The sequence below is a fragment of the Fulvia fulva genome, chromosome 10, assembly GCF_020509005.1.
Source record: "Fulvia fulva chromosome 10, complete sequence".
Lineage (NCBI taxonomy): Eukaryota > Fungi > Ascomycota > Dothideomycetes > Mycosphaerellales > Mycosphaerellaceae > Fulvia > Fulvia fulva.
The window spans coordinates 2887836-2911674 of record NC_063021.1 but is presented as its reverse complement, the minus strand read 5'-3'; the positions used below and the strand labels follow the sequence as shown (position 1 = coordinate 2911674).

At 54.5% G+C, this 23839-nt stretch overlaps 12 protein-coding genes across 12 annotated transcripts; 7 read left to right on the top strand and 5 right to left on the bottom strand.

Moving 5' to 3' along the window:
* Window positions 1-779: 779 nt before the first annotated feature.
* On the top strand, window positions 780-1337 carry CLAFUR5_12186 (Oxalate--CoA ligase; the record flags this gene model as incomplete). Its single annotated transcript, XM_047911334.1, has 1 exon — window positions 780-1337. One exon carries the CDS (start codon window positions 780-782, stop codon window positions 1335-1337), a length of 558 nt encoding a protein of 185 aa, XP_047766842.1.
* Window positions 1338-1414: 77 nt separating this feature from the next.
* Window positions 1415-1912, top strand: CLAFUR5_12185 (uncharacterized protein; the record flags this gene model as incomplete). Its single annotated transcript, XM_047911333.1, has 1 exon — window positions 1415-1912. One exon carries the CDS (start codon window positions 1415-1417, stop codon window positions 1910-1912), a length of 498 nt encoding a protein of 165 aa, XP_047767011.1.
* A 464-nt stretch (window positions 1913-2376) lies between these two features.
* On the top strand, window positions 2377-2753 carry CLAFUR5_12184 (uncharacterized protein; the record flags this gene model as incomplete). The annotated part of the gene is made up of 2 exons (XM_047911332.1): window positions 2377-2520; window positions 2586-2753. The coding sequence occupies 2 exons, from the start codon at window positions 2377-2379 to the stop codon at window positions 2751-2753; spliced, it is 312 nt and encodes a 103-aa protein (XP_047766841.1).
* Window positions 2754-3228: 475 nt separating this feature from the next.
* CLAFUR5_12183 (uncharacterized protein) lies at window positions 3229-3480 on the bottom strand (the record flags this gene model as incomplete). The annotated part of the gene is made up of 1 exon (XM_047911331.1): window positions 3229-3480. One exon carries the CDS (start codon window positions 3478-3480, stop codon window positions 3229-3231), a length of 252 nt encoding a protein of 83 aa, XP_047767012.1.
* A 595-nt stretch (window positions 3481-4075) lies between these two features.
* Window positions 4076-6891, top strand: CLAFUR5_12182 (Serine/threonine-protein kinase ppk16; the record flags this gene model as incomplete). Its single annotated transcript, XM_047911330.1, has 2 exons — window positions 4076-4129; window positions 4216-6891. 2 exons carry the CDS (start codon window positions 4076-4078, stop codon window positions 6889-6891), a joined length of 2730 nt encoding a protein of 909 aa, XP_047766846.1.
* Window positions 6892-7583: 692 nt separating this feature from the next.
* Window positions 7584-11101, top strand: CLAFUR5_12181 (uncharacterized protein; the record flags this gene model as incomplete). Its single annotated transcript, XM_047911329.1, has 2 exons — window positions 7584-10560; window positions 10809-11101. 2 exons carry the CDS (start codon window positions 7584-7586, stop codon window positions 11099-11101), a joined length of 3270 nt encoding a protein of 1089 aa, XP_047766845.1.
* A 1244-nt stretch (window positions 11102-12345) lies between these two features.
* CLAFUR5_12180 (uncharacterized protein) lies at window positions 12346-13008 on the bottom strand (the record flags this gene model as incomplete). Its single annotated transcript, XM_047911328.1, has 2 exons — window positions 12346-12560; window positions 12612-13008. 2 exons carry the CDS (start codon window positions 13006-13008, stop codon window positions 12346-12348), a joined length of 612 nt encoding a protein of 203 aa, XP_047766844.1.
* A 458-nt stretch (window positions 13009-13466) lies between these two features.
* CLAFUR5_12179 (uncharacterized protein) lies at window positions 13467-14140 on the bottom strand (the record flags this gene model as incomplete). Its single annotated transcript, XM_047911327.1, has 3 exons — window positions 13467-13687; window positions 13743-14064; window positions 14117-14140. The coding sequence occupies 3 exons, from the start codon at window positions 14138-14140 to the stop codon at window positions 13467-13469; spliced, it is 567 nt and encodes a 188-aa protein (XP_047767146.1).
* Window positions 14141-14563: 423 nt separating this feature from the next.
* CLAFUR5_12178 (putative proteasome subunit beta type-4) lies at window positions 14564-15274 on the bottom strand (the record flags this gene model as incomplete). Its single annotated transcript, XM_047911326.1, has 3 exons — window positions 14564-15015; window positions 15066-15223; window positions 15273-15274. Coding segments are annotated over 3 exons (612 nt in total).
* A 387-nt stretch (window positions 15275-15661) lies between these two features.
* Window positions 15662-18590, top strand: CLAFUR5_12177 (putative U3 small nucleolar RNA-associated protein 13; the record flags this gene model as incomplete). The annotated part of the gene is made up of 2 exons (XM_047911325.1): window positions 15662-15838; window positions 15897-18590. The coding sequence occupies 2 exons, from the start codon at window positions 15662-15664 to the stop codon at window positions 18588-18590; spliced, it is 2871 nt and encodes a 956-aa protein (XP_047767145.1).
* Window positions 18591-21953: 3363 nt separating this feature from the next.
* On the top strand, window positions 21954-22409 carry CLAFUR5_12176 (uncharacterized protein; the record flags this gene model as incomplete). The annotated part of the gene is made up of 1 exon (XM_047911324.1): window positions 21954-22409. One exon carries the CDS (start codon window positions 21954-21956, stop codon window positions 22407-22409), a length of 456 nt encoding a protein of 151 aa, XP_047767063.1.
* Window positions 22410-22655: 246 nt separating this feature from the next.
* Window positions 22656-23615, bottom strand: CLAFUR5_12175 (uncharacterized protein; the record flags this gene model as incomplete). The annotated part of the gene is made up of 1 exon (XM_047911323.1): window positions 22656-23615. The coding sequence occupies one exon, from the start codon at window positions 23613-23615 to the stop codon at window positions 22656-22658; it is 960 nt and encodes a 319-aa protein (XP_047767143.1).
* Window positions 23616-23839: the final 224 nt, after the last annotated feature.

The window sequence follows — 23839 nt, the reverse complement described above, 5'->3', positions numbered from 1 at the left end:
GGCGGCACCAGAGGGTTTGGCATCTGTCGTGAAGAGGCTTCCATGCACCACACTGCATTGTGAAAGTAGACAGGGAATGTATCGCGTGAGGGTCAGTCGTGCAGTGGGAACAGCAGGCCAGGTTCCCGGATTGAGAGACACACAGCCTGCGACCACTGCTCTGATATTGCATACTTCAGGAACCACGGGCAGGCCAAAACGTGCTCCACTAACCCTAGAAAACCTACTTGCATCGACGGAGAACGTAATCCAGGCGTACTCACTCCAAAGCTCGGACAGGACAGTGCTGATCATGCCTCTATTTCATGTCCACGGCATTGTGGCTGGCTTTCTTGCTCCACTGCAACGCGGAGCTGGTGTGATTATCGCCACCAATGGTGTCTCAGCTGATTTCTGGAAAGTATTCACCCAACATGAGGCAACCTGGTGGACTGCCACACCAACGCACCAGCAAATGATCTTGAGTTTACCCCGTCCAAGCTCCAGCACAAAGCTGCGACTCATACGATCATGCTCCTCAGCACTGTCTTCTCAAGTTCTGAAGAAGCTAGAGGAAGCTTTCGAAGTCCCGGTGCTTCAGGCGTATGCTATGACGGAGAATGCACACCACATCTCATCGCATGTAATTGAAAAAGCTCGGGCGCCTGGCTCGGTGGGATATCCCTCCGTCAACGTGGATGTGATCGTCGTGAACGAGGAAGGGAGCGTGTTGAGGCCAGGTTCAATAGGGGAAATTGCGATCAAAGGCAGGTCGACAATGCTAGGATATCTCGGGAACGATGAAGCCAACGCCAAGGCATCCACACCCTCAGGCCACTTCAGGACTGGTGATCAAGGAAGGCTACTTCGATGAGAACGGATGCATGTTCCTGACTGGCCGCCCGAAGGAGATGATCAACAAAGGGGGTGAAAGTCTCAGCCCAGTCGAAGTTGACAACGTCCTCCTGGCGCACGAAAAGATTTCCAAGGCCGTCTCGTTCGCAGTGCCAGATGAGGTCTATGGCGAAGATATCGGTGTTGCCATCGTTGTTGCAGATGGAAAATCTCTCACCGAGCCTGAACTGATCAATTGGCTGAAAGACAAAGTGACGGAAGTCAAGGTTTCCAAACGCATTTGGTTCGTCGACACCATACCCAAGACTGCCACTGGAAAGCTGCAGCGGCTTGCAGTCGCGAAGACTATGCTCGAGACCGGCTCCAAGGTCGACTCTCGTGCGACGAGCGAGACGGGAGATGTATTAGAAGACCTGCGACAGATGTGGAGTGAGGTGCTGCGCATTCCGGCAGCGGAAATCAAGGACACGGACAAGTTCTCTTCTTTATCAGGAGACTCTTGAGAATGGTGGGCATCGCTCGGTCGAGAGACTATAATCTTGACGTTGCCACAGTTTTCGAGCATGGTGATTTAGCAGCTATGGCCGATCATGCTAGCAAGAGAGATATGCATAGCCGGTCACGCAACCTGGAGCTGCAACAACCGGACGATCACCTGATTTCGCCATGTGCAGAAGCTCTAAACGTGCAAGCGGACAATATCGACGATGCATATCCAATGACGCCTTTCCAGTCGCATATGGCTGCCGAGAACCTCGCAAGTAGAACATGGGTAGCATCGTACGCCTTCTACTGCCAAGACGCTACCTTTGAGTATTTAGCAGAGGTGATAGAAGTGCTCCAGCGGCGACACGCCGTGCTTCGTGCGCACATTCTGCAAGTCGATGGCCGTTTCTACCAAGCTGTCACACGCAATGTCAGTGAATTCGAAACTTTCACGTCTACTAAGGACTATCTTGATGATGTGAGAGGCAGACCTATGCCTCTCGGTAGCCGTGCTCTTCTGCTGGGGTATGGGAATAGCGAGTCCGTAACCATTTTCATCTTGACCCTTGGGCATGTGGTTATGGACGAGTGAACCCGTGCGCTGCTCCTCGAGGAGCTTAGTCTCGGTTTGAAGGATCTGGAGCAGCTGTGAAACAGCCTAACCGCACCATCTTTCGGCTCTTTTGCGCGGTGGATCGCATCGCTCGGAAGCGATAAGAGTGTGCCGAGTCCTGTGGACATACCAGACCTCAGCGTCGAGCCCACATATGACGAGCGAAGTATGAAGACCCTCCAAAGCCATGTCGACATCGAACATGGCTTCCCGTCGCAACATCCGTGGTCAGTATATGCCCACCTTGCATGGGCACTGACGCTCAAAGAAACCGTTGCCACTCAGCAACAAGAAGTCCCAGTAACCACTGTACAGAACGGTCGTATCGCACCTTTCACCGGTATCGAATCCATCGTCGGCCCTACACTGACCTTAGTGCATCGAAATATCCACGTCAGCAAAAACACAACTGTCAGCAATCTCTCAAACAAGTCGCAGACACCATGCTTGCACCAGAAGATGCCACTTTCGTCGGCTCTAACCTCTATCACCAGCGATACCAAACGTGGGTCCTCAACTGCGCTTCTAATGCGCCTTTGAACGATGTGGAAAGTCCGGGCGCTGCGGAGGATAGTGCAGCGCGGCTGGTGCTTGATCGGGATATGTCGACTCGGATACCGCCAGGGTTTGCGCTAACATGAGGGTCGTGCAGAGTGGGGTGATGGGCGTGGAGGTGCGGATGACGGTTGATAGGAGGTTTGTAGGTGAGGATGCTGAAGAGGCGGTACTTGAGCGCTTCGGTGCGAATTTGAGGCAGGTCTGTGGTAAGAAGGTGAATAAGACCATCGGAGAGCTTATGCTGAGTGTTGGGTCATTGTGAGAACGTAGGAATGTCTGGTGTATCTGTCGGTAGGTGATAGCCTCGGGGGCCGACATGAACTTTCCTTGACCTCGAGTGAATGTGGCGACTGTCTAGGTGAAGGACATGGCGAGATAGATGGTCGACCACGCACAGTGCCGTGCATAGTCTGGACATCCACTTGTGTACACACAGCCTCTGATGGACACAGTATCCTGGGCGTAAAGTCCTTGGGTAGTGCCTGTGGCCTTTGATCTGCATGATACCTGAGCAGCTTGGGCCACGCCGGTAGTGCCTTGACACTTCTGAAGAGTTCCACATGTCGTTTGTATGCCACTCGACACTCTTCGAAGGCCGCAGACACCTTGTCCTGAAAGTATATAGGATGGTCAAAGTTGGCATGAAACTGCACGCAATCATCAGTCCAGTGAACCCGCCTCCACCGTCAATCCACGGGCTCGGTGACGAACCAAGCACATTTCTCAAAATACAAAACTTAGTACTGAACAAGCACGAGGAGACTGCGTTCCAGAGAGCCGAGTTGCGCTTGGCCATAATCTGCCAGAAGGTGTTCGTCTTTGATGACAGCAGGAATATCGGCATCGACCGTGACGGCGACATCAAGGTGCTCGTCTTTGGGGATGACAGGACACTCAACATCATAGTGTTGGCAATGTGGACGCTCTTGCCTGAACGCGTCGGTTTTGTCGGCGCGTCTTCCGTGACTGCTTCCGGTCACTGCAGACATGTTCCGGACGGGGGAGACGGCGGTGATTCTCCTCATCGTGGTATATGCGTTGCGTGGCTTGTCTCGTGTCGACAAGACAATGAGATGGCGATGAGATGTCAGGAGACAAGTGACGTTGTTGATGGGAACATTCGGTGCCTGCGCCGATCTACCACCATCACGACCAATGAGAGGAGGTGGACGCGACTCTGTCCCTACGGCCTACGGGCTACGGGCTACGGGCTACGGGTCCCTACGGGCTACGGGCTACGGGCTACGGGCTACGGGCTACGGGCTACGGCCATGCAACGGCCTGATTCAGGACATGCCTTGTGTACATGCCCTCCTACCTCCTACCATTGCCCTCCTAATGTTCTGCTGAATGGTTGAATATTCTTGTCATATGTCAACTTCCACTCCTTGCCGCGCACCTCGTATCTACGAATGCGCCAGCTCAGCCCGGCGAGTCCACGGCCAAGACCACGTCGCAGCCATTGCAGTCCGGCTGACGATTGAGCGGCGGTGCGGGTAGGGGCATCGAGTTGGTAGGAGACCTCGCCGGCTCTCGAGAGGCTCCCACCCAAGGGAAGCATACATAGGATCATCGTCGCGGTCAATGCCACCGGCCAGGACACAGGCCGAGTACGAAGCGCAAGAGCAACGAAACAAAGTACATACACCTCACCACTGCCACTACCTCCACCTCTACTTCAGGCCAAGTGAGGCACAGCACAAGACATACTGACAGCCCTTCAGCTTGCCATTTCGTACCAATCCCTCCTCAGCGAGTTCTCCTCCTCCGACCTCCACACCGTCGGCAACTACACCCTCGGACGGCTCATTGGCAAGGGCAGCTTCGGGAAGGTATACCTTGCCTCGCACAAGCTCACCAATGGCTCCAAGGTCGTCCTCAAGTCCGCCAAGAAGGACGATGCCAACCTTGCGCGCGAGATCCACCACCATCGCCAGTTCCTCCACCCACACATCGCACGCCTGTACGAGGTTATAGTCACCGAGAGCCTGGTATGGCTGGTGCTGGAGTACTGTCCAGGGGATGAGCTATACAACTACCTGCTCAATCATGGCCAAATGCCACCAGACCAGGTGCAGCGCATCTTCACCCAACTCGTGGGCGCAGTCAGCTACGTGCACAACAAAGGATGCGTACATCGAGATCTCAAGCTGGAGAACATCCTCCTGGACAAGGCACAGAATGTGAAGTTGGTGGACTTTGGCTTCACACGAGAGTACCAGGGATCGACAAGCTATCTGCAGACATGGTGTGGCACAATCGCGTACAGCGCGCCAGAGATGCTGCGCGGAGAGAAGTACGCAGGCGAGAAAGTGGATGTCTGGAGCTTGGGCGTCATACTATACGCGCTGTTGTGCGGAGAGCTGCCATTCGATGAGGACGACGATGGCTCAACCAAGGCCAAGATCTTAATCGAAGAGGTCAACTTTCCAGATCATGTGCCTGATCTAGCGAGAGAGCTGATCAGAAAGCTCCTCTCGAAACGGCCGCTGCTACGGCCTTGTCTTGGTGACATCCTCAAAGACCCCTGGCTTGCGGACCACGCGCCGCAACAGCAGGAGATTCTCAAGCTCCAACAGCCACCGCCCTTCACGACCCAACTCGAGAAAGATGTGCTCCAACGAATGAAAGGTGCGGGCGTCGACATTGACATGGTCATTGAACATGTCCTAGCACAAAGATGCGATTCTCTGGCAGGCTGGTGGGCACTCCTGCTGGACAAGGAGCAAAGGAAAGAACGGCGTCGCGAGCGTAAGCGGAAAGAGCGAGAGGCTGAAGCCAAGTCCATCAGGCGACTGAGCGCTGCTAGTGGCAGGCTACTGGCGCAGAGCAATCTTGGAGAGATACACGAGGGAGAAGAACACGTCATTGGAGACTTCCCACGTTCGCGTGGTCGACGGATGGAGCGTGCCAACGGACATGCCAGCACCCTGCAGGCACCAGACTTGCCACGAGTTACGGAAACAAAATCGCCGACTCCAGAAGGTCAGCCCAAGTCAAAGCCAAAGACAAGCGAGACCAGACATTCTGCCAGCAGGTCACGAAGTCGGCCGGCGCCGCCACCTAAGGATCACGGCAACCAGCTGACTCGACCACGCACAGCGCGCACTCGTACTACTTCGAGAGGTAGTCAAAGTATGCTCCGGGTCGTGACCAATAACCCAGATCTGCTTAGTCCATCCTATGTGCCGCCTCCACAGCGCAAGCGGGCGAAGTTCTCCTCGACGCCCTTGAGGCAGCAGCTGGAATGGGTCAAGCACTTCTTCAAGGAAGGCCCCCTAAAGCGTTCGAAATCGCCCGATGAAGGCGAGGACAAGAAGAAAGGGAATGCCAACGTCAAACCCCTGCCGAATGGTAAGACCGGGCAGGAGCATGGTGACCTTCGAGATCTGCAGCGGCGCTCAATCGGTCCTATCGCGCAGGCTCGACGTCCCAGCAATGGGCACAGACCAGATCTTCAGACCAGACAGACTCTACCTGCGCGGCCCAGGATCAACACTACATCGTCAACCGGCAGTGGAGCGAGCGCGAGAGGAAAGCGAACCAGTCTCAGTCCGCACACACTGACGCCTCATTCGTCCTATCGAAGGACCTCTGGACTGCGTGGCCGCAAGTCGACGTCTTCATCGGTCTCATCGATTCGGAGCACGTATCAGCATCAGCCAAGCCACCAGCACACACATTCGAAAGCTTCGAGTACGTCCAGTAACTCGATAGCATCACCTTCAGGACTTTCCTCGGCATCGGGATCAAGGCTCGGTAGGTCGCCGCACAGCTCTGTCAAAGTGCTACCATCCACACCCACGACTGGCACATTTCCTGCTGGGCTGCGCTTCCAGAGGCGACCACCACCTGCAGATATTGGCTCTCTCCCAGGCTTTGGCGGTGAAGGCAAAAGTGCTTTCGGTTCGCTACCGCCACCATCATCACCTGGCATGCTAGTCTTTGCTCGTCGAAAACGTTCTGTGTTCAAAGGGCCAATGAACAGCTCGCCACATGGCCGCGGAGGCAATCCATCTGGGAGTCGGTCAGCGAGTGTGCAGGGTCGTCCTAGCGCTGAGATGATGCCTGGTCTTACGGAAGAGGACGAGGAAGAGGATGAAGAAGACATGGAAGAGTATGAGGACATCGACCAATTCGGCCCTGAACTCAACCTTAACACAACTGATCTTCCGTCAGACGATGGCGGACTCGGCGTAGACACCGAGCCTGTCAGTCCACTCAGTCCATTACCAGGTCACGATGACAACCCTCTCGCAGCTGCAGGCGAATGCGTAATTGCTGGAACAGCCGGCGTGCCTCTCACTGCCGAAGCACTAGCCAAGCTGGACCTTGAAGGCGAGAAGGAAGCCGAAGAGCTTGAGAAGGAAAAGGAGAACCAAAAGCCTCCTGCAGTATGACTCCTGCGCGCAAAGCGTTCGATCCAACGCTTGCACACAAAGGTCAAAGAGGCCGCTATCATGTAATGTCTAGTTTCTGTGCTTGCTTCCGTGTTGCATTTCGAGCAAGCGATGCATACTATGCTTGTTTTGTACGAACATTGAGGCTTTGTGGATGGCGTTGGAGCAACATGACCCCTGGGAGGAGGTTTATTTAGAATTATTTGTGTACACGAGCTCTTTGATTTTCTTTGGCCGCTGGCAGTGGCGTTGCGGGATGTGAGATGCTTGGCGTGCTTGGCTGTTGGCATGCCAGCGGAACAATGACTTTGTCGTGCATTCCTCGCTTGTCGTGAGTGGGCCCGTGAAGGTAGAGCCGCCCGACAAGAAGATGACCTCGAACCGGTGACAACGATGGCGCGAACAGATGTCGATGCGCCAAGCTTCACCGTACGCTACATGCTAGTCAATCATGCGAAAACATCAAGGCATGTACATATCGTTTGTCCGCAATCGTCAGAACGTCAATCGCCGGATTCGGCATCCAAGCTCACACAAAGACTTTGCGGCATGCTCTGCAAGCAGCAAGACCAGAAGATGGGAGGAAGAAAAGTCCCGTCGAGCTGAGTTCAGGACTCTCTTTCCATACCGTTCGAATCGTCAGAAACCCACCACATCTAATCACTTCAACGACGTGGAGACAATCATCCAAAATGCCACCCAAAAAGAAAGGCATCGCCAAACCCAAAAAGGCACCCAGCCGTCGCAGCACCAGGAAGAAGGCCACTAAAGCCAGTGGCGATGATGCTGCTTCTAATGCGGCACCAGCTGCTGCTCCTGCTCCTGCTCCGATTCGTGTCAATACGGATCCCAGTAATCGCCAGCGTACCCGTGCGAGAGTCGCTGCGGCGAAGGGGACCAAGGAGATTTCGCCGGTGCTGCCGGTGGAGCTCGGGGCGGATCCGGATGAGTATGCGAAAAGGGAGAGGGAGAGGGCTAAGGGGGGTAAGGGAGAGAGTAGTGGTGAGGTGGCGGAGGATGGGACTGCTGATGGTGGGGAGGAGCGGGGTGGTGAGGGAGAGGGTTTGCAGGTTGAAACGCGGCCTCAAATTGCTGCTGCTGGCGAGGAACAGAGTGGCCAGCAGGAGGCTTCACAGGCTAGACCAGAGCAGGAGCATGCTGTAGTGGCTCAATATACAGCCACTGCGCCTGAGTGGAGCGGCCAGGATGAGGCTCCAGTGACTGAACCACAGCAGACCGCTGAACCGCCCGTCGATCAGGCACAAGCGACACCTACGCCCCCAGCAGAGACCGAGAAAGAGCGACAACTCCGCGCAGACGAAGACATCCGCGTGCTGCTCGAGGTGTTCCAGGAGCACCTCACCCACCTCCAAGGTCGCGCCAACACCCAACGTGAAATCGACCTGACCATTTACCACCTATCCGCGGTGCGTGACCGCCTCTTGGATCTTCATCGCATCGACAATGGCGACGTTCCTGTCTCACCTGGGATCGAAGCTTATTCTGGAGTATTGGCGGAGTGGTATGATCCTGCTCGGGAGGAACGCATGAGGCATGCAGCAGGAGAAGGCGACCCGCGAGACGATGGTCTGCCCGAATGGATGTCGCTGGCGGCTATTACTAGGACTCCGGAACAGGAGGAGCGGTATCAACGGTCGTTGACGGAGGATCTTATTCACTACGCAGCACTCCGACACCAGCAACGACCAGTCCCTCGTTACTTGACCGACATCGCCCAAGCATTGATTAACCATCGCGCCGGGCCGCCGGGCAGTAAGGCGCGCAGGTTCCCATCAAGCGACTGCCTGATAGACCTGAGGGATGAGACTTTGGACCGTCGAGACATTCCTCGCGTGTACGATGAGGTAGCTTCGGGTCTTCTCGAGCTACGCGCCCTGCCCGGGAACTCGAGCGGGGGGGTTTTGGCAGTATTTCAAGAAGAGCTCCTCCGTGCGCGCCCCCTTCGTGCAAAGATTAATACAGACGGCGATACAGAAGAGGACCACCAACTACGCATGCTCAGCCGGAGGATCGACAAGTACCACAAGCACGCGCAGACAGAAGCAGAGTTTCTCACTCGTCCCCGAAATCGACAAACCCTGGTCTGGGACGAGATCGATCTTGATGGGGCCTACACAACCTTGACGCTGTTGCAGCGTGACCTTGAGGAGCTCCATCGATTGCGCGGTGACGTGGATCTTCCAGCGGAGATGAAAACTTACAAGACAGCCCTTGCAGAGACTGAGTCGATCGGCCAAAGGGTTCGTGCCAAGGAGGAAGAGAAGAACCGTAAGCATGCAGAATGGCTGGCCAAGAACGAGCAAAAGTCACCAGTCGAGGAGCAACAAGCTCCTGCTGCCAACGCGAAGCCTCCCGTGGCCAAGCAGCAGTTTCCTAACTTTTCCATACACAGTCCCACGACTGGCGACAAACGCCAAAGAAGCAGCTCTGGTGCTGAGGACCACGAGGACGCTTCGAAGCGCCAGAAGTCCGATCAGGAGGATGCTAAGCTTCAGGAGTTCCTCGACAGCACGCACGATAATGCTGTCAAGGAGCATGAAACATGGGCAGCTGCAGCTCAGGCGCCCGGTGATGTCCCTGCCACTCCCAACGCTGATCAGCCAGTGTTTGGAGCTGACTTCCCAGCCCGCCAGTCTACCAGTGTCACCATTAAAGAAGATGACGACGACAATGACATGGAAGAAGAACTGTTCGGCGAGAAAAACAATGATCACGAAGTTCCTGAGGCGCGGCCAGAAACAGTCGCATCGCCAAGTCCTATCGTCTCCCCAATCGACCCCCGTCGCGACTCGGTACAGAGCAGGAACAGTCCCGTCAGCCCACAAGCTACACCCGCCACGTCAAAGCCCATCATCTCACCAGCTGTTGCCCGACTGCAGACATCTGCCGGCAACGCGCCCTCGCCCGCCTCGGGAGGCTCACCGGTCATCAGGTACGAGAGCTTACCATGGGTCCCAAAGACCCCCAGTCAACACAACTCGCCCGCAAACATCCCGTCCGTACCTCAGGCAACTGGCTCATCTCCACGACACGTTTCAGTAACATCAAACGCTCCGGTCATTCCTGACACAGACGCCCTTCTCTCCTCGCGAAACCCCTCTCTCGCATCCTCCGCAACGAAGTCGCCCCCAAATAAGGCTCTAAGAGACTGGTCACGTGGACGCTACGCTTCGAGCCAGGTCTCACCGAAAAGAGTCCAGACCGGACGGTCTGGATCATCAGGCTCTACCACGAGCCGTGCCTACGTCCCCCCTCCAGCTTCCCTCGCAGAGGAGACCGAGCACCTCCCAGCGCGGGCATCTCTCACTCAAGACCCAGCCGCGCTGAACAGAGCGATTCAATACAATACCAACGGCAGCACCGAGTTCGCACTGCATGCCGAGCGCAGGCCCGGGCTAGCGAGTGCCGATGATGCCGGCGACGATGCGGGGACGGTCTTCGAGCAAGTGGAGGATAAGAATGAGGAGCTCGACGATAATGACATCGATGCGTTGGCAAAGGAGTGGGAGAAGGGTGTTGAGAAGAATGACGGTGCGGAGGATGGTGGGGAGGTTCAACCAGGGACTAGTGCGCAAGTGGTGAGCGAGGCGGCGGGGGCGCCAAGTTTGGAGGAGCTTTTGGCTAAGGAGAAGGGGAGGTTGGGGTTTGGTGAGAAGGGTGGGAGTGGGGAGGGGGAGGGGGAGGATAGTTGGGCGTGGCGAGGTGGTGGAGGTGAGGATGACGATGAGGATGATGATGGATATGGACAGCTCAATGATGGGGATGAGTCGTATGTTTGATTAAGAGTGAGGATTATGTCGCGAATTAGTGTGAACACGTTATCGTTACCGTCTTCTATCATCCCAATCAATTGCAATTGCAATAGCACCACACCCCTCCCATCACCCTCACCCCAGCAACAACCCCCCACTCCAACCTCCTCATCGCCTCCCTCAGCCCACCTCTCTTCACCCTCCTCCCCGTCTCCCCCTCCAACTCCTCCACCCCCACAATCCTCGCCTCCCTCCCTTCCAACTCCCTCGGCGTCTCAAACCCAAACCCCTCAACAAAATGCATCAACTCCACCGCTTCCTTAATCAACCCACATATTTCATCCCCTGCTTCCAACACCATCGTCTCCACGCTGACGTTCTCGTGCTGGATCTTGATGTTCAACTTCTCCTCTATAATAGCGACCACGTCATTGTAACTGAGATAGCCTGATACGGCTGCTACATTCCGACTCGCGCTGGGAGCGTGGAGGAGAGCGGAGATGTAGGATCCGAAGTGGGTGTGGATGTCGAGCCAGGGGACGGGGAGGGTCATTTGATATGCGTTTCGCAGAATATATTGGCCTCCGGCGGTGGAGGGTTTCGTGAAGGAACCCAATAGCATGGAGTATCGAAGCAGGACATCTGCGGAGACGGAGGGATTCACTGTGGACACTTTGTCTTTTAGGCCGGGATGGGAGTAGAGGTAGGATGTAACTTCAGCTTTAGCATCGAGCTCATAGATCTCCTTGAAGCTGCCATGACTTCGTAGCTTCGCAGACGGCGTCGCACTCCAGACCAAGCGCCGCAGCGTCGGGACCCTCGCAGCAACATCTGCGATTGTCTTCCCCTGCTGGACTTCGATCGCGCCTGCGGCGGCTGCGATGGGGGGATGGGAGCCGGAGGTTACGAGGGACTCGGCCTCGGGGGAGTAAGCGTGGTCCGTGTATGCGAAGATAGCGTGCGCCTTCGAATGCGGAAGTTATGGAGGGAGGGTCATTGAGGTTCGCTTGGACCATTTCGATGCCTTTGGCTGCGAGCGCTTGTGCTTTGGGTGACGTGGTGTTGCGGGTAAGGCCTCGGAGGCGGTATTCGGGCTCTTCTTTGAGGAAATGGGTGATGACTGAGCTGCCTTGCGTCCCAGTGGCGCCGACAACAACGAGGAGTTTCTTTTCTGACATTGTGGATGGTTTGGTTTGCTGTCGTTTTGGTCGTTGTACTTCGGTGAGTCTGTGTGAATATAGAGTGTTGTTGGCGTACGCGACCTGTCTTTTTGTACGCCATGTTTGCACACTGATCTGCTTCCAGTCGAGGTCTTGGCTGAGGTTCATTCTTAAGCAACCCTATATGGCCCGTGGGTCAACTACAGTATGTGGCGCCTGTCCAAGATGCAGGCCAAGCATGCTGACCAACCGAGGACACCAGTATGTCTTATAGATGAAGGATCATCTGGGCTGCGGAGTTCGCGACAGCACCCAGAAGCGTCTTCTTGGCAACTCCGCCTCCGTGTAGGACTAACGGCTTGAGGCATTTTGGGATGTCCAGCCGGGGTTTTACAAGGTCCGAGTCACCCATAAAGTGCCTCACTCTTGATGCACAGTGCTGCGGTTCTTACTACGCCCGGAGTCATTTGTCGTGTCTGGGCCTGAACATGTTGCCGGTCATGTCACTAAGTGCGTCACGCTCAGTTCATCAGACTCGCCACATCCATTCGGCCTCTCTTGGTTGCAGGCTCGACCTTTGACTGATGCCTTTCTTTGACGCAGCCCTCAGACCCCAGTGCCTTGTCGCAACAGTTCCAGATCACTCCTTCAGCATAGTCCGGGTCATCTACGAAGTCATCTGGTTCTCCAGGGAAGTCGTCCCAGGTAGTCGACGATTCATCGACTTCCTTGTCGCCTGCGCTTAAAGATTAGCCGTGCACTGGTCTAATGAGTTTAGCTAACAGACCATCGTGATACACACAAGAACTTGGGCCATTGTCGTTGACGTGGTAGTCTGCATCGCATTTAATGCAGGTCTCAAAAGCTTTGCGCTTACCTCGTTTCCCTGGTATGGAAGTCAGTAGTCTTGTGGATGCATGTCCGCGAGCCTCAGCATTCATGTTGGTGATCTCAATAAGCAATCGTCGGAGCTGTGTCAGTGGCGCGCTGTTGATAGCATCTTGGAGGGTGGTTCCTGTGGGCTCTGCCCGTGGTACAGCTTTGACTTCCAGACTGGCTCCTTCACTCGATCCAGTCGCGATGTTGCTGGCAGACTCCGCCGCCTCGCTGACCTCTTTCGTATCCTCGAAGGTCGATTGTGTTGTTAGACACGACATGTCTGGCTCCGACGCGTCTCGCGTCATGTTCGCGTCAGTCGTTCGCTTATTGATGGAAGTTATTGCAAAGTACCCTGCGGTGAGTAGAGCTGCTTTCGCGTCGAATGTGACTCGATTGACCTGTGCGGGAATAGTATCGTGCTGAATGGTGGAATGTATTGTCGTAAATGTGCAATATGACAGATGCTCAGCAACGACAAGCCACCCTGGTCAGCGCTGTGATCAGCTCTTGGCATAGAGGCGGACTCGTTCGCGGGAGTCATTCAGGGTGAAGTGCCTGGCAGCAGAAGGACATCACGACCTTCGACAAGTGTCTCGATTTATTCTTCGCATTACTTGTCATGGCTGCTGGCACCACGCTTCAACGACGAGGCCGTTGTTTCATTGCGAGGAGCTTCATCGTTGTCGTCAGTGATGCCGAGTAAGAGTCGTCGAGTACGCATCAATGGCATTGAGAGATTACATGACGCAGTCAAGACTTCTGATCAGTCCGTCAGGCTGGCCACATCCACTCTGCTCTTCTTCTTGTGCGCATCTTTGGGCAAATGCCTCGACCTGACGCACCCTTCGGCACCAATCGGCTCCTGGCAACAGCTCCATTGGAAGCCCTCGTCGTAGCCCGGCTCATCTTCTAAGTCCTCGGGCTCGCCGTGATGTGGATCATGGTCATCCCAAAAGCCATCAGAATCGTTGACTTCCTTGCCACCTAGCAGAATATCAATCACTTGATCGTCAGCTGCTCTAACATTGACACGACGTACCTTCGTGGAACACACATGCACCCATTTCGTTCTCCCAGACATCATACTCCTCATAGCAATTCTTGCATGTTTCACGTGCCTTCCGCTTCTTGTTGGTGCCAGTGATAGGTTTCAGTAGAAATGAAGACGCGCGATCGTGAGCTTGAGGGTTACTGTCGGTGATGCACTTCAGCAAGGCCCGGAGCCTTCGGAGGGATGCAGTGTTGATAGCCTCGGGCAAGGAAGTCTCCTCTGGTGGTGGTGAAGCCACCTCACGGATTTCCTGGTAGCTGAGTGTACTGCCATCGTCTGTGTGGCTACCAGACAGTAGACTCATCCGATTCTGTAGGATCAGTCAGTCAACAGTGCAATGACTGCAATCGTTGTGCACCGACGCGACATGTTGAGATTAGACGCATTTTGGGCCGTGTCCGTCCCCAAAAACTCGAATGTGGCTTCACGCTGCGTAACAGGTCGAGGCCTGCAGTGGCAGACCGAGTAGAGTCCTGGATTGTAAAAGCGTCGGGATTTGCTGGGAATGACTGTGCCGATCAGATGTTGTTGATGCTGAGACGAAAGACAACCCTGTTTGACAAGTTTGATGACTTCTCGGCACGGAACGACCGCCATTGCACGTGCGGCTCGAGACCCGAGCTAGGTCGTGATGGATCCTGGCCTGTACTGTTCTGCTGATACCCTCTTGCACAAGGGCTGCATGGAAAGGCTTCACATTGTGATATGATACCGAGCCTCTTTCCCTACCTGTCTCGCAGCGATCCGGCTGCGTATGCTGTTCAAACGCCTAACGCCCATCGCTCGTATCATCTCAGCATCACCACCATCTACGGTGCCAACACCTGCTTGTCATCCTCATACGGCTCCACTCTAATCCCATCCTTCGTCACAACCTTGACCAACACACCCTTGAAGTCGATCGGTAACCGCCTCTTCAGCTCATCCGTGCACATCCTCAAGATCTTCATGCCCTGCTCGAAGGAGATGTCGGGGTGGTGGTGCTTGTCGAGGATACTGAGGCAGTAGTACTGTGCGTAGCCGTGGGCGGCGTAGGGGAGTGGTGCGCATGAGGCCAGGTAGTCGATCCAGTAGAGTTGTGGGGTGTTGGAGATGTCGTCGAAGCCGCCGAGGAGGAGGTTGACGCTGTAGGGTGAGCGGGAGCGCAGGGACTTGGCGAGCTCGGAGCGCACGAAGGAGGCGGCCTCGTAGGGTGTGAGGTCGGTGCTGTTGCGCATCGAGTAGAGCTGGATGTTGGCTTGGATGTACTCGGCGAATTGTACTAACACCATGTCAGTGGATAGCATGGTCATCAGGTTGGGAGGGACGTACTTGTGTCGCCTGCCTCTCCACTGAATGCCATCAGAGTGTGCTTGTTGAGTTGGCGGGTCTTGTCGTCGCTGGCCTTCAAGATGGATGCGCCTCGCATGGCCGCTTTCGAGGCGGCGACGATGGTGAAGTCCTTGCCAGTGATTCCGAGCAACACCTCCCTGTTGTTTCATTAGGATCTCCATGATGTTCCGACGAGTATTGACGTACATGATTGCGGTTGTTGGGTGCGGTGTTGGTGGGGTTTGGTTGATGAGGTGTTTGCTCGAGCTCCGAGTTCCAACACGAGAGAGAGCTCACAGGCACAGGCACAGGCAGCTCGATCGCGTCGTCACTCGGCCCGGGCATTCACCCGGCATCTTCGCTGATCCAAAAAAGTTCCAGACGAAGTGCCTGAGCTGCTGATGCATTGCACTGCTACACCAATTGTACGACTAGCCACGTTACATTACACTGCTCGCTCGTGTAGTAGAGACCGCAGCGATCACTTCTGTACCAACAGCATTGTCTGAAGCCTTGACACGACTGCATGCTAGAACTACTACCAGAAGCGCATGGTGGGAAACAGCGTCAATATCTGATGGAAGCACTGTGAAAGGATGGCATACAAGGCAGAGGATAAGACGACCTTCGAGCGTAGCAGAGTGATTCAGCCCATCTACACCGGCGGTGCTGTCTCACTCCGCGAAGATGGCAGCATCCTGGCGTCCAGCATTGGCGAAGAAGCTCTTCTCACCGACCTGAACACTGGAGCACATTTGGCACGCCTAGAAGGCGTAAGTGCTATGTACCGTGGTCGCATACACCAGGACTGCCTGTTGACCAAGTGACTAGGATGGCGAACCTCTCACAACCCTCACACTCACACCTGATGCGTCGTATCTCATACTGTGCTCACGATCGCGTGCTATGCGCATATATGCGCTGCGCGTCTCGGATCCTGATGAGAGCATAGAGGCAAAGCTTGTACGAACACTCAAGCCTCATTCCACGCCCGTGGTGGTACTTGCGACGGATGCGACCAGCTCCCTTCTGGCCACTGGTGGTGCCGATGGAGTGGTCAAGGTCTGGGGTATTCGGGGAGGCTTTGCGACACATACTTTCCACGGCCACAGTGGAGTCATCTCCGCATTGCACTTCTTCCAAGTCGATCCAGATGCCGAGCAGCAGTCTAGCAAGAGCAAGAAGAGGAAGAGCAAGCAAAAGAACCACGAAGCAGAACCTGTACACGACGATGCGACGGCAGGGTATAGGCTGGCTTCGGGAGGCGAGGACGGCCGAGTCAGAATCTGGCATCTACACAAGAGGAAGAGCACAGCAAACTTAGAGTCGCACGGGTCGGTCGTGAGGAGTCTGGACTATTCGCCTGAGCAGAAGCTATTGCTTTCCGCGAGCAGAGACAAAACAGTAATACTGTGGGACTCGTCAACATGGCAGACTGCCTCTACGGTAGCTGTTCTGGAGACCGTGGAGAAGGCTGGCTTTCTGGAGCAAGGACGCTTCGTCTACACAGGCGGGGAGACTGCGAGACTGCGGATATGGAGCACGCAGGGTGGGACCGAAGTAACAGAAGATCAGGAAGCGGGTGCCGAGATTGAGGGCATACTGGACGTCCTGCATCATACGAATTTGCCGTACCTCGTGACTGTGCACGCAGATCAAACTCTTGTCTTACGGTCACTCGAGGCACTCCCGAAACACAGCAAATCGTCGGCACAAATACCGCCGTTGCCTGTCCTCAGACGCATCAGTGGCACGCACGACGAAGTCATCGATCTTGCGTACATTGGACGGGATCGCAACCTGCTAGCTCTGGCCACAAACCTGGAGGACATCCGACTGATTTCGCTGGACACGAATGATCCTTCCACACCATACTTCGGTGCCGACGTGGCATCACTCAAAGGACATTCCGACATCATAATTACAATCGACACGGACTGGTCAGGACATTGGTTGGCGACAGGCGCAAAAGACAATACCGCTAGATTATGGCGGCTGGACCCAGCGAACAGCTCTTACACGTGTTATGCGACATTCACAGGTCACGCAGAGAGTATCGGCGCTGTCGCCCTACCGTCTGCAGCACCTCAGCTGGGCTCGAAAGAATACGATCGACCACTGGAACACCCACCCAAGTTCCTGATCACCGGCAGTCAAGATAAGACTGTAAAGCGTTGGGACATCGGTAGCCAGTCAGGCAAGGTGCCACGAGCCGCATATACCAGAAAGGCGCACGACAAGGACATCAACGCTATCGAAACCTCACACTCGACTACTACGCCACTATTTGCCTCAGCCTCGCAAGATCGGACTGTCAAGATATGGGATGTTGAAAGTGGCGAAGCAGTCGGTGTATTGCGTGGCCATAAGCGTGGTGTCTGGACTGTGGCATTTTCGCCGCCCACTATGCCAGCTCTCACCACTACCGGTGAGGGAGGAGCTGCAAGTAGTGCTAAGGGCATGGTAGTCACTGGAAGTGGTGATAAAACTGTCAAGATCTGGAGTTTGACAGACTACAGCTGTTTACGCACATTCGAAGGACACGCCAACAGTGTCTTGAAAGTGGTCTGGCTACCACCGCCTTCAAAAGGTGGCAAGGATAGACGAGGTGTGCAAGTCGCAAGCGCGGCTGGTGACGGCTTGGTAAAGGTATGGGATGCTCAGAGCAGTGAGTGTGCAGCGACGCTGGACAACCACATTGATCGTGTCTGGGCACTGGCTGTCAAGCCCACTGCTGCAAGCGACAAGAAGGACAAGACCGTGGACGATGATGCGGACGAAGAAGAGGACACGATCGAGTCATCTCTCGAACTCGTATCAGGATCTGCTGACAGCACGCTCACCTTCTGGCTGGACACGACCGCATCGACAGCACAGGAAGCTACCACGAAAGCGACTGCTCGGATCGAGCAAGATCAGGAACTGCAAAACCACATCAGGTCTAACAACTTCCGGGAAGCCATCGTGCTCGCACTGCAGCTAAACCACCCCAAACGACTTCTCGAGCTCTTCAGCACGGTCGTGAACGGACCTCAAGAAGCCGGTAGTCTCACCGGCCGGATCGAAGTCGACGAAGTCCTCGCCTCCCTCAGCGAAGGTCAAATCTGGACCCTTGTACGACGGCTTCGAGACTGGAACGCAAACGGCCGAACCCACCACGTCGCACAACGAGTACTCTACGCTCTTCTCCGGACGTTCCCCAAGGAGAAGATCATGGCGCTGAACAGGAGGCGCAAGTCTGCTGCGACGGACACGGACGAGGCACTCGCTGGTGCGATGGCGGAGCTGAGCACGAAAGACAAGACGCAGAGTAAAGAGAGTGTCAAGGATGTGGTCGATGCGTTGAAGGCGCATACTGAGAAGCATTATGACAGGTTGGGCAAGACGAGTGAGGAGAGGTTTGTGCTGTTGTGGGCGTTGAATCAGATGGATGATGTTGCGGCACCTGTTGGAGGTTTGACGAATGGTGTTAATGGACACAAGGGGGATCATGAGGAGGACGTTCTGATGCTGGACGGTGCATGAAGAGCTCTGCTCGATAACATTCTTCGCGCAACCATAGCTTGGTCTCCGCTCGCGACGTCGATTCGAAATCTTTTCGTCGACCTTGAAGCACTGCATTCAAGCGAGAGAAGTCCTGTCCAACAAGACGTTGCAAACTTCGCTCAAAGCCTCAAAGTACGTCCGAACTACCCAGCACCCTTGCAGCAGTTCGGTGACCGTTCCGCGGTAACGGAGGTGTCCACGTACATCCCCTGCATGACTTCATGACATGCCATCCCTTTGAAAACTCACGCCAAACAGCTCAGGCGAGCTTCCAGCTAATGACTCCTCGCACAGCCCTGCTGGTGGTTGTCCACGACTGAACTTGCACCGCTTGTACGGCAATGTAGCTGGCCTCGGTGAATGGCCACCGCTATGCGAAGATCAGGCCATGGAGCAACCTACAGATTATGATTGTTGAATAATACTGAAACCTTTTCAATCTCTACAGACCATCTCGGCCATCACGTTGACAGTCACGAACCCCAAACTTCCACGCTGGTCGCTCAGATGATTGGGATAGTGGACTCGGATCGCAAAGCGACACAATCCTGGCGCATTCCTTTGCTTCTCGGTTGTATTCTTGGTGTGGGCCTCACTGTGGTATGGCAACTCGTGCTCCAGCAACCCCGATACAACGATCTCGACAAATCTCTCACGGCAGTTTCGTCGACGCAGCTGGGAGACAATGCGGATGACTCCAAGTGTGGTAGTAACAGCCACGAGGCGGAGGCGGCAGGCTGTCACTTCGATATCATGGCATCATGGTGGTACTCGACGGAATGCTACCACGGCGATATACTCGCGCAAATGCTCCAAGAAGTCTCCTTCGACTGAGTAAGACAAGCCACCAGAACAATCGGCCCTTCCATCAAGTGACTAACTTCCATTTCCGCCATAGTACGTGTCACCCAACACCACACCCACCAACCTCGACATCCTCCACGTAAATCCCCTCACTGAGCACTACAACAGGTTCTTCGACCGCAACCACACCCAGCCCGCCTCATGGCAATCCGTAACCTCCGGCCACTACGACCTCTACCCCCTCTACGACTACCACGTCATGCACTGCCTGTACCAATGGCGGCGTCTCCACCTCGCCATGCTCGAGGGTCGCCATATTGATAGGCATGTGTATAGCTATGAGCATACGCTGCATTGTACCCGTTTGGTCATGGAGTGGAAGAATGATTATATGAATTTTGACACGACTGGACGGGGGTGGACGACGAATAGTGAACATTGTGAGTTAATTGCGTGCGAGGGGGCGGTGAGGTGCATGGGTGGAGATGCTAATTTGTGGTGTGTTTAGCGGTGGGGACGTGTATGGCGAAGAGGTTGGTGCCGGTGTGAGTGCATACAGTAAGAGAGGCTGTAGGCTGGCAGCTTGGGTGTGTTTCAGAGCCTCGGGATGGGTGAGCATTTCAACGAGTGTGGCACGGCGATGTAAGACCCAGACCTTTTGAAAAGTGAGGCGGCTCTGATGTACTCTTCACCCGGGGCATGATGTGCAAGAGCCTTCGAACGACAGCCTAAGCGGACGAGCGAGTTTGCAACCCCCTCTCTTTGATATCACCTTCCCTGATCTCGAGGTCTGTCAAGGTGTCATATCCTTCCATCGCAGTAGAGATGGCTGTACACCCGTGGATTTATCCCGTCGCCGTGGCCACAGCTAGTGGTGCCTTAGGGCGACTATTGACACCCTGCATAGTAGCTGCACAAGGCTCAGATCGGGAAGTCAGGCCAGATTGGCTCGTGCGAGGCTGTGGCCATAGTAGGCAAATCTTCCAGCCATCTGGACACGCCGTGGCCACACCCTGTGGATGGACCAAGGATGAGTGGATCGCATCTCTACCTCGCGGGCGCTTATATCAAACGACTAGACCACAGAGGCTGCGCGGATATGGACTCCACATCCACTGCCTGTACCCTTGGCGCTTGTCAAGTCCCTCATCAACTGATGAGATCCTGATCATGTCACAGCCGACCATGCGAATCACTATAATGATATCACCTCCGATATTCTCACTTAGCGACGCCGTCGAAAACGACAATTGCCCGACTATCACGCTTACACAGCGACACTACAGCATACGCAACCTATCACGATGTACACCCGGCCTACACTCTTCAAATCTACGCCTGGCTACCATACGCCACAACTTTTTTCTGCGCTGACCTAACCTTGGGTGAGCGTTTGAGGCTCGACAGCTTGCATCAAGGGCAACGAGTGGATACGCATAGCTGCCAGCTCGGCAGCGAGGAAGACCACAATACTGGATTACATCCCATCCCAACGAGCCCGTCTGTTTTACTGAGAGACTCGTCATTGCGGGCAAGGAGACTCCGCGTGACGGACGGGCGACAGTTGATCTTAATCGTTCCTCGACCGACGGGTGTAAATTTGGATCCACCGATGCCGTTCGCTGTTTGGCCATTGATAGACTCATAAGCACCGTTGACGAACAGATCTTTTCGCCCAACGAGACCGCCCGAAGCCCTTGAGTCAAGAATAATGGCATCTCACATATTCATTCCATGGCGAACAGCCACAATCTCGCTAGAGTTCCTGTTGCTCCTGGAAAGTGCGACGGTATCTCCGAGCAGAAAACTCAAGCTGTGATCAGCCTTCTTGGAAGAATTACGCATAGTCGAGAAGGCAGGGTTGATTTCGCGGCTGTTTCCTGCGAGTAGTGTCTTTGGCTTGTATTGGCGGTTCCTTCGACTTTCATCCCTCATCTGCCGGCCTTGCTTTAGTACGAGTCGGTCGTGCTGGCTTGCGGAATACGTTATCAGTGTATGCTGACAGTATTAGGGCCAAGCGGCGGGCAGTCGTTTTGACTGCTACAGCGTCTGTCAGCAGCGGAGTCACATTGAAGATCGTCTTATCCCAGCGAGAATCAGGATTGTAGCGAATCGGCCGGCGCAATTCCTGCGGACGCCACAATAAAGATGTTACTCCGCTGCTGACAGACGCTGTACAAATCAGTTTCACTTGGCGCCAGCTCCAAATTCAGCTCACTGACTAGCTTGGTGCCGACTAAGGATATGATATGAATGACAGTCGCACAGCAAGTCGATACAGGCAAGGAAAGCGAATTTTGTACTAAAAATTCTTCCTATTAGCAGAAGAAACAAAGCTTGTAGTCCTTTAGCCGTTGAAAACTTCAAAGATTGTCGGGGATTGGGCTTAGCCAACAGCAGATCCAAACCCTGTTGGACCAGCTAGATCCACCACAAAGAGCCGCATTCCAACAAATGAATCAACAGCAGAGACAAGTCCTGCTACAACGGCTCCGCGAACAACAGCAGCCGCAGCTGTATCGAGTATTCAGACCAGAAATGGACTCGGTAGCCCACGATCCTCTCGAGCCCGTCAAGCGGTACCACGACGGTGTCTTCGTAGAGGCAGAACGAGTGCATGGTTCAGGAACCCTCTTTCACGTTACCGGCGACATTATCGCGGCTAGAGGCATGAGGTACGAGGAGAGAGAAGACTTTTCTCCTGGCCAGTCGGCCCGTCTACACCGAACGACACCAATCGGAGTTGTTTACAAGGCCGATTTCGATTCCGGGCGATTGGGCTCTGTCTTGGGAGACTTGCCGACACCAACTAAACAGCAGGGAGTAAACTTTTGGAAGAAGAGCGATGTACCTGGAGAGATTGAGATAATTTGGACAAAGGAGGATGGGGAGCCCTACGGACCTGGCGAATCTCGAAGGCCAATCATGAAATGCAATGAGTGGACGAATCTCGCAATTCGAGCATTGAGCAGGCGGGGCATCCTGCGCGTATGAGGAAGCTCATGCTGTGCCACTTCATCATCGGAGATGTACCTATCTGTATCGTGCTCACTGCTTACAATGTGACATCGCTTGCGTATGTAGTTGTTGCTTCTTTCCGCTGGCAAAGACCATGAGCTATGATGAGCTCCAGTACTTGCTGTTACTCGAAAAGTCCTTTCACAGTAGCATATAGGTGCCGTATTGAACTGATTTCTGATCTGCATTGTAGCTCATCCAAGATCCAAGCCGGGCATCACCTTAGATGCGCATATCTTTGTCGAGCATGCGCATCATGGCTGTTTTTGCAGGCCATACTTGCAAGAACTGTTCGGTGCGCCAGCACCAGTCCTCCTCCCAATACACATAGTCGAAAGTGGAAGATGTGCAAAAGAATTCCCAGAAGTCAGGATACCACCCCGCCAGTTCCCAGTCCACAAGCATGACTTCAAAGTCTCGTTCTTCACCTCCGCTAGAGGTCTCTGCGACCATGATATTCGTCTTATCCAGGTCTGAGTGGGTCAATGTAGGTCGGAAGCCCTGAAGAACGTTGCGAAGGTGAGCTTCATAATGGCGAGCCTTGAAGTCCGGCCGGTGGTTACGTTCCCTTAGGGCTCGGAGGTTGTTTGTCAAGCCAGTAACAAAGTCAGCTTCGCCGTAGAAAGGTCCTAGAAACTTCCGATCGCCTTTCTTTTGGCTATAGAGCAGGTAGTGATGCACACCGCTCCCGTCCAACCCTCCAAAGAAATCAGGCCACGGACATTCGGCCTGCCGCATAGCCTCGAAAATATTGCAGAGTTTGTTGGTGATTGCGTCTTTGTCAGATTCGTTCAAGGAAGGCCACATCGTGTCCAGTTGTTTCCCAGGTACGCGCTCCATTAGCAGGAAAAGGTCCTCAGAGTCGCGGTACATGGCGTGTAGGCGCGGGGCTGGAACATTGGGTAAAAACCTTTCGAGATAAACCAAAGTCTGGCCCTCACGGACATGTACACCGCTTCCGAACTTCACGACGATATCATGGTTGACAGCTACGACTTTTGAAGTACCTGCAGGGCGCTCGCGTAAAATGTGAGTGCAACTCCGAATTTCGTCTGCGGTCGGCAAACTCCGCGCGGCGTCGCTCGTGAAAGGAAGCGTAACAGGCTCCCACATGGTGACGATAAGACCGGGTTGTTCGTTGTTCCGAGTTGGTAGCTTGTGAACAGACAACAGACAGGTCATGGAGGAGAATTAGAGGATGAGGAAGAGCCAGGACTATATCATTAGTTGCGGGTAAGCCGGTCCGGACCGTTCGGCCGATTTTCCGATTCAGCACTGATATACCTACGTTTACTGCAACAAGCTTCTAAGGGACGTTCTGGGAGATGGCGGCGCTGCTATTGACGTTAACAGGGAAGCTGACAAGGTTGAGACTCTCGAAACTGCAGATAGGTACGGGAGAAGAG